The sequence below is a fragment of the Diabrotica virgifera genome, chromosome 10 (genome assembly GCF_917563875.1).
Source record: "Diabrotica virgifera virgifera chromosome 10, PGI_DIABVI_V3a".
NCBI classification, from domain to species: Eukaryota; Metazoa; Arthropoda; class Insecta; order Coleoptera; family Chrysomelidae; genus Diabrotica; species Diabrotica virgifera.
Window position 1 is genome coordinate 51,309,625 of NC_065452.1, and position 9,617 is coordinate 51,319,241.

The 9,617-nt window shown below is 33.6% G+C and overlaps 1 protein-coding gene across 1 annotated transcript in view; it reads left to right on the forward strand.

Moving 5' to 3' along the window:
- Positions 1 to 8,049, forward strand: part of LOC114342078 (chorion peroxidase) — a 59,361-nt gene extending 51,312 nt beyond the window's left edge. The window contains exons 9-10 of the mRNA XM_050641341.1: positions 4,492 to 4,712; positions 7,596 to 8,049. Of these exons, the coding sequence (XP_050497298.1) occupies positions 4,492 to 4,712; positions 7,596 to 7,986 (612 nt within the window). The 3' untranslated portion in view covers positions 7,987 to 8,049. The remainder of the gene's footprint in view (positions 1 to 4,491; positions 4,713 to 7,595) is intronic.
- The last annotated feature ends 1,568 nt before the right edge of the window (positions 8,050 to 9,617 follow it).

Below are 9,617 nucleotides of genomic sequence, written 5' to 3' on the forward strand. Positions count from 1 at the left end.
TCAAAAGTAATGCAAAATAAAATGAAGCTTAACCAGCTAAGGGACAAAATATATGTAAATGATGATCTAACAAAAGACGAAAGGGAAAAACAAGTCAAAATTAGAATAATGGCTAGAGAGCAACGAAATAAAGGAAAAATCACAAAAATAGGGTACCAGATATTAATAGTAAACAATGAACTAAGGAAATGGAACAAAGAAAGCGGGCAATTGGAAAAAATAAAAGAAGACATCTCAAAAAACTAGAATCAGATGCAGACTGACGAAGATGAATCGACAAAGACGACACCGCAGGGAACACGGACACAAAAAAGGAAAGCAAAAAACAAATTAATAAAATAACAGAAGAAATGGTAAAAGCAGCAACTTGGAATATAAGAGGATCGTATCAGGAAGGAAAGCTGAAGTATTTAATAAACGAAGTTAAAAAATGTAAGTTTGATCTAGTAGCTCTACAAGAGACAAAATAATTGGGGCAGGGTAGCCAGGAAATAGACGACTATATATTTTTCAATAGCGGAGGCACTAACAGATTGCTGGGTACAGGTTTTATAATAAGTAAAAAATTGAAAGAATTTGTTTCAGACTTTAAAGCAATTTAGGACAGGATGTGCACTCTCAGATTAAAAGGTAAATACCAAAAAATAACATTTGTTAATATACATGCACCCTCGGAAGAAAAAGGAATGGATCTGAAAGAGCAATTTTATAGCAAATTAGATGAAGTATATGAGGCTATACCCAAGTATGATATGAAGATCATTCTAGGAAACGCTAATGCCAAAATAGGCAGAGAAGAAATATTGATACCCACTATAGGCAAGCACAGTTTACATCTAGAGACTAACGAAAATGGATATTTCCTGGTAGATTTTGCCAAAGAAAAGGGACTTATATTAAAAAGTACGTACCACCAACGAAAGGACATTTATAAGGGAACATGGAAATCTCCAGACGGCCGTACAGTCAACCAGATCGACCATGTTTTAATTGAGAAAAACGAAGAAAACTGCATAACAAAGGTGAGAACATATAGAGGACCTGATATGAACTCAGACCACTATTTGGTCGGAATATGGATGAAACAATTAGTACCAACTCTTCGAAACAAAAAGAGATTAAAATACGAAAGAAACAAACCAATCAGATTAGAGACAGAATGTGAGCAAACGTTGTATGGACAAATTATTAACAACAAATTAGAGAGCATAGTGGATGAAAGGAATGTAGAATGCATGTGGGGAACATTAAAAGATGTAATTAAAGAAGCAGCAAATATTTCCAGCACCAATGACAACACAAAGAAAAAACAAAAAGAATGGTTTGATGAAGAATGTGAGCAATCATTGGAAGAACGGCCCAAGCTACGATTAAAAATGATAACTCAAGGAACAAGAGAAGCGCAGGAAAATTACACTAAACAAAGAAATAGAACCAAAAAAATACTACGAGAAAAAAAAGGAAACATTATGAAGCTAAACTGAAAAATATAGAGGAAAGCTACAAAAATAATCAAATTAGGAACCTGTACCAAGGGATAAAAAATGAGAAACGAGGGCACCAACCGAAAACTGTACATTATAAAGACAAAAATGGAGAAATGATTATGGGTGAACCAGAGATATTAGAACGCTGGAAGCAGTACTTTGATGAGCTTCTAAATGGACCTGAAAAGACAGACGATAATAACGAGGAAACAGAGGATCTAGTAAATGAAATACAAAATCAACAGATTGAAGAGCAGCCTCCGACTATAAGCGAAATTCAGAATATCATCGATAAATTAAAAATTAACAAAAGCCCAGGAAGCGACGGCATAACGGCTGAAATGATTAAATTTGGAGGAAATCAGTTAGTAGAGAAAATCCATAAACTAATTAATAATATATGGGAACAAGAAATACTACCTGAGGAATGGACAGAAGCAATACTGTGTCCTATTCACAAAAAAGGAAATATGGCTGATTGTCAGAATTATCGAGGCATAGCGCTGCTAAACATAACGTATAAAATATTGGCTATGCATATTAAAAACAGATTAACAAAGAAGGTTGATAACAGCATAGGAGAATATCAAAGTGGGTTCAGAAAAGGCAGAAGTACTGTGGATCAGGTCTTCACACTACGAGAAATACAGGCTGAAAGTTACGAATATAATAAAGACACCATGGTTCTTTTCATTGATTTTAAACAGGCTTTCGATCGAGTGAAAAGAAGCGAGTTATTCACAGCATTGCAAGACATAGACGTTTCTCCAAATCTTATTAGAATTATAAAATTAACTCTCCAAAGAACAATGAATAAAGTCAAGATAAACAATACTATAACAAAGCTTCGAGGTCAAACAAGGAGTGCGGCAGGGTGATCCATTATCGTCTATAATGTTTAGCATATTACTAGAAAAGGTTATACAGGAACCACAAAAAACATCAGTGCATGGCATTCGCAGACGATTTGGTAATCTTGGCTAGGAGCAAAACATAACTTATAGAAACAGTCATGAAACTCGAGGAGAGGGCAGCAACCAAAGGATTGTATAAAAATGAAGCAAAAACAAAGTATGTGGAATGGACAAATAAGCAATTCGTTCGGGGGCAATACATAACAATGACAACAGCGAAGGGAACACAGTATAAATTCGAAGAAGTTGAGAGATTTGAGTACTTAGGAACTGTCTTCACAAGAGATCCTAACTGTGAAGAAGAAATACAAAAGAGAATTATGTCGGGCAACCGCGCTATATTTGCTGTTAATGGGTTGTTAAGAAGTAAAAATATATCACGAAGAGCAAAACTAAGAACTTACAAGACCGTAATAAGGCCGATAGTAACGTATGCTTCTGAAACATGGGTCACAACAAAAAAACATTAAGAGTTGTTATTAGTTTGGGAGAGGAAAATACTGCGCAAAATCTTCGGTGGGAAAAACTTAAATGGACAATGGGTAAGAAGAACAAATAAGGAACTAACTGAGCTCTATCAAGATCCTAACATACTAGCAGTAATTAAGGCGCAAAGACTTAGATGGTTGGGCCATGTGCAGAGGATGATTCCATCTAGAATTCACAGAATGGTACTATCTAGTGCATTGGCAGGGAAAAGACGAAGAGGAAGACCGAGGTCACGATGGAGTAATGGAGTTAGAGAAGATATGAGAAGAATTAACGTAAGGAACTGGGAAAGAAAAGCGAGTGACAAAAGGGAGTGGAAAAGAATAGTACATCAAGCCATGGGCCTACTAGGGTCGTAGTGCTTACATATTATTATTATTATTATTACCTATTTGGAAAAGGTACCTACCTATCTACCTAGTAGGTAATGCTTTGATTTACATAATTTGATTACCAACAAAAATCTTCATCTAATATATTGCTTTTTTAGTCCATATTTTGTCGTATTTTAATTCCACAAGAATCAAACTTATTTGATTAAACTAACAGAATAAGCAACTGTCAAACAATTTTTAAAACGTTTAGTTGCTAGGTATAACTTTCCACTTCATTCACGACATGTCTCGATAGTTAAATTCTGCGTGGGGTGAGTTCAAAATTATCTAAACCTGATAGACGCAGGTACAATTCCCAATGCAAATTTTTATTTTTTTATTTTTTTTTATACATTTTATGATTATAAGATTATTATATATTATATTATTTATTATTTTTTTTTCAGAAAATACGTATTTAGTTAAAATTTTCTCAACAATTTTATTTTTTAATTTTTCGTATTTTTTTAATAAAAATTTTTGGAAAGTAGTAAGTATTAAAATTAGTTTAATATTTAAATAAAATATAAATAAACTGTTTAAAGTATATTGATTTCGTTGAAATCATATAATAGAAGTATAACTTCTTACGTGCGTACAAAGTACACACACATTCTTTTTTTATTTCTGGATAAGTTCTTGCTCTTCATTAGCCCATGATATCTCCAGTATGTTTTGTTGCCTGCTAGTATTCACTCCCTTACTTCTTCACGTCTCTTATTTTTGCCATTTACAATTCCTCCCAAATACTTAAATTGTTGAACTCTTTGAAAAGTGTAGTTTTCATCTTGATTTCTCTCGTCTTGTTATCTTCTCTTCTATAACCAGAATAGATATTTGGTTTTCCCTTCGTTAATTTCTAGATCTCTTTCCCATATGCGCTACTCTTTGTATTGAGAAGTGGGCTATAATTCCTTTATTTCCGCTGGCCTTGATTGTTCCTTCTACTATGTTGAATGGGAATCGCCTTGTCGCACTCCAGTTTTTATTGCAATTGATTTTGTGCTAGCTTTTTCTGTTATTACTTTAGCTCAAGATCCATCCATAGTGATTTTTTTAATCTAATTAGCTTTATCAGTACATCTTGATTTTTCATTTCGATAAATCATTTATTTCTTTTAATGCAGTCAAAGGCTTGTCTGAAGTCTACGAAGAGGATGTGGAGTTCTATGTTGTGTTCGTGGCATTTCTCGATTGTTTTACTTATTGATAATTAAATAATTTTAGCTAAAGTCGCACATGTTTGAAAGAACAGTTGAACAACTCAAGCAACCAAAACTATGTGGTCTGGATTTGGTATCTCTCAACGTTCAAAGGGGTAGAGACCACGGTTTGCCGGGTTACACAAAATGGAGAAAGCTTTGTGGATTAAAGACACCTAAAGATTTTAATGATCTGGAAGATTATGTGGACCCAAATGCATTGCATAATATGGAAGCCATTTACAAGTATGTTCATAATTTATTTTAATATTTTAGGTTGTTAGGAAGTGATATTTTGCTTCTCGGTAGAATACGAATGAAAATGAATGGAAAAAAATTGTAGATAATTGAAAAACATTGAAGTCATCAGCCAAAAATTTATTTATTTATTTAATCACGGGATGTCCCTATTATAAAATATGTAGGAGTAATTCTTCCTCAGCCTATTTGCATCATCTTCTGGACAAAGGCCTTCTCATGATTTCTCCACTTTTCTCTGTTTTGTGCCATTCTGTTCCAGTTTGATCCATTTTTTGCTTTGATGTGGTCTAGCTATCGCTTTAGTGGTTGATGTTGATGTCGTCTACTATCGTTTTCGTGGTCTTATTCTACTACGGCTGTACTCGCGTGGTCTCCAATGTACAATGTTTCTCATCTACCTTTCGTTGTTTTGCCGTGCCACGTGTCCTACCCAGTTCCATTTCATTTTCGCAATTCTTCCAATTACATCTTCCACATTCGTCCTGCTTTATACGTCCTCATTTCGTGTTCTCTCAGAGATACTTCTGACATAGCTCGTTCGATGGCCCTCTGTGTTGGCCTATCTATTGGCTGGTACCTTTGTAAGTGTTTCGGTCTCCATTCCATAGGTCATAACTGGTAGATTACAACTGTTGGATACTCTTTTATTTAGATTTATTGGTATCCTTTTGTATCCTTTTGGAAAACTCTTCCAAGACTGCTTAAATGTTGCCGAATTACCAAAAGAATGGAAAATATCTATCATGTCAACCATCCACAAAAATGGCAGCAAGGATCAATGTGAAAATTACAGAGGAATTGCGGTAAACAGCACAATAAGTAGGGTATATGGGAAACTTATTAAGAACAAAATAGAAAATAACTATAGAGATTTTCGAGATAAACTCGGCCATGTAATGTTTACCAAGGCCTGAGGTTTACCAAGCACTAAACAATAATCTTTATACTGCCACTATTTTCTGTGACTATGCCAAAGCTTTTGATTGTGTAAATCACGACATTTTGATTAAAAAACTAAATTTCTATGGGATTCGAGGTATTTCTTTGAATTGGTTCCAATCTTATTTGAATAATAGGAAACAACTAGTTAAAGCAAATGATACTGACTCTAGTCTCAAAAACATTGTCTGTGGAGTACCACAAGGTTCAGTATTGGGTCCTCTACTGTTCCTTATCTTTATAAATGACATCACTAACTTAAAAATCGATGGAAAAATTTTTCTTTTTGCTGATGATACCAGTATCACTTGGAGCAACTTAACTATTGCATCTCTTCATGCAACTATAACTTCTGATTTGCTTACGATAAAAACCTGGCCTGACTCTAATTTACTCTCTTTTAACGTGGATAAGACAGTAGCATTATCCTATAAAAGTGCTCTTCAACCCCTGCTTTTTAATAACAGCCAGATCTCTACCGTTGATTCTGTAAAATTTCTTGGTATTTTTTTAGACAGCAACCTCAAATGGTCCCTTCATATCGATTAGTAAGATCGATTAGTAGTATCGATCGTTAAGTAAGAAACTCGCCTCAGCCTGCTATGCTATAAGATCTGTTTCGAAAGAACTCAATTTAGCATCTTCTAAACTAACATATTTTTCCTTGTTCGAGTCTCATCTTCGATATGGTCTTCCTTTTTGGGGTTCTAGTACAGCTGCCCAATTAGATGTTATTTTTAAATTACAAAAAAGAGCAATAAGGTATCTGTTTGGCCTCAGAAGAACAACACATTGCAGAAGTTACTTCAAAGATCACGGAATTTTAACCCTTCCATCTTTATATATTTTAGACACTGTTTGCTTAATTCGTAAACACATGCATGTCTTTCCAGCAAGGCCTCATCATGACTACTCCACCAGAAATTCAAATTTTGATGTCTATTTACCGATCCCGTCCTCTGAGTTAGTAAAGAAATCTATATTATATTCCGCAAAAAAACTATACAACCATCTTCATTTACAACTCAAATCTGCAACATCTTTCCCCAAGTTCCGTAAAATGACAAAAGCTCATCTATCTAAAAGACCATATTATTCAGTAGAAGAGTTTCTTAATGACTAACTAAGAAATTACAGTAATGTACAAGTAACCAAACTTATCTATATTTGGGTGTCACATGCAGCAGCTTAAACTTATTAGTTCCTATGTCTATAGTTTACTTTGTTGTATGTTCACTTTGCAATTTCTATAAATTGTTGCAATATATCGATTTTGTTTTTTTTTTCTTTACTTTATTAACTTATATTTTGTATTTTTTTTATATTGACGATTTATCAAATTTCAGAAAATTGTATTTGTTATTGTTATTGTTAGATATTATTTATTTTTTCTGACTTTATATTAAGCTTTGTCCATAAAATTTGTATAATTTTCAGTGACAATAAAGCATATTTCTATTCTATTCTAAGGTCCTACCTACAAATTTCCAACCAATATGGTTGATGTCATGTGATGCCAGGGGTTAATCTGGAAATATTTTTAACATCCTTTAAAATCAAATAATATAATGTAACCCCAACTGTTCAAAAACAACTTAAGGGTTTTTACCCGTATATTTTGGTGGCTTAAAGCATGTAAACCTGTGGTAACACTGATGATGGAATATTGATTCCGAAAACGTTTTGTTGTGATATAGCCCATTTTTAGGGATTTTAAATATACCTCTTACAAGATAAGGTTTTTATTTTCATTCTGCTAAAAATTAAAAATTATTTTTAAACGTTATTTCTGTTTCCAAAATTATGCGACACTTTTTGTGATTAGTGTAACAGTGTAACCAAAACATAAAGTTATTTACAAAAGTAACAGTACCTACAGACGGTACTTTGGGGATTTTATTTTTTTTAGTGACGCAATTATTGTTTTAGTGACGTAGATGACATAGACCTTTATACAGGAGCCTTAAGTGAGAAGCCATTAAAAGGCAGTATACTGGGACCTACAATAACATGTTTACTATTAGACCAGTTTTTCAGATTAAAGCATGGAGATAGGTTCTGGTACGAGGTTCCCAAGAAGCCTCAAGCCTTTACTTCCGAACAATTAGACGAAATTCGAAAAACTACTTTAGCTACTATCATCTGTGACAACGCTGACAATTTAAAAACAGTACAAGAAAAAGTTATGGAACGAGTGGGTCCTAATAATAAATACATTGATTGTTCTGATGTGAATAGACCAAACTTTGAATTATGGAAGGAAACCTTGCAGCATGTAGAAATGGGTACAGACGAAATTAAGATATTAGTTAAAAATTAACTTGAATGAAGAAGTTTTTTATATGTATGATGTCTTTAATAAATAAATAAAATAATGTTGTGATTATTATTTTTTGCAAATTGTTTTTGATAGTCCTGCTACAAATATATACCTACTTCTCCAGTTGTATCAAAAAGAGACTTAAAATTCTTGCGCTTGTCGCCATGCAGGTGGTTGCCGTCCAACTAGTTTTTGGTCTTGCTCGCTTCCACTTCCAATATTCTTCTTCTTAAGAATGAAAGACTGCTTATGTTTCATTTCGGTTCAGAGATGATCAATCATCCCAGTGACGTTTTATCCATTGGACGCTTGGGGCGGGCGCCCAGGGGCCCGTAGGACTTTTCCTTTTATTAATAACAAATTAAAGTCCGCTAAATAATCAAGGACCATATTTTTTTAAATGGAGAAAAAGACTAGGTAAAAATACCTGCGATTTCGATATGGTCTGATTTTAAGACTGAATAAGAACTGTGACAACTTTTAAACCAAAGAGCGATTCCTTAAAAAATTTTTAAAAAATTTATGAAGCTGGAGACAAAGCTTATTATAGAAGATTAAATGAAAGCAACTCTTATAGAGTAAAACCCAATGGAGGCAAAGAGAAGTGTTAACGCTGTTTTTTGTTACCCGTGCATATTATTTTCAATTGAAAAAATAGCTTAACTGATTTTGGATATATTTTACCCACTGGAAATAATGAAATAGTTTAATCAAATATCACGAAGAAAGTAAATTTCATCTGAACTCTATGGTTACATTAATAACAAGATCATCAGTTGGAGTTAGATGGATCATCAGTTAAATTGGAGTTATAGACGCTGGCTTGAAAGAGCAAGTAGAACGCGAAGCTGACTATTGAGTAAAGTCCTAAGAAGAGTTGTTGTCACCATTAAATTACTTCCTTCTCAAGGACTAGCTTTTCGTTGATCCCATAAGGATTTAACGAGTCGTCATAAGGGAAATCACTTAAGTTGTCTTGTATACTTTGCTTTTGACAACTTTTTAGCTCAGCATTTACAGCGGAATGCGAATAAAGAAAAAGGTTCAGTTAGCTATCTGTCTGACCAAACCTGCAATGAATTCCTGGAAGCGATGAAAACAAAACATGTAGAAACTTTTGACGCTGTAAATGCTTTACTTAAAAACTACAGATCCATCAAACATATTTTTCCAGTTACGCAATACTAGAGACAAAAAATCAGCAGTTAGAAGTGAAGCCAAGGCACTGCATAATAAAATGGATACTTACCTTTGAGACAGGTTAACTTAGATACTGTATTGAAACTGATTTGGGAAAGGATTTTAAAACGAGTGAATGCAACAAGCAAAACGTTAGAAACTGTGGACTTGAACGTGTCAATTGAATTAGAATTAATGACATTTGAGTTTTGTTGGAGACGTAAGAAATAAATTAAGAGAAATTGAACTAGAAGCCAAAAAAATTTTTTTGTGAAGGCAATAATCTCAAACATATATTCTATAGAATTGGCCTTCAAAAAACAAAGAAAAAAACATTTTTCGATCAAGCAGCTGAAAGTAAAACAATTTTAAAGGGGCAAGAGATATTCAGAATCAGAATTGAAGTACTCATTTAACGTTATATGCCACAATATTTCTGAAGATCTTTTAAA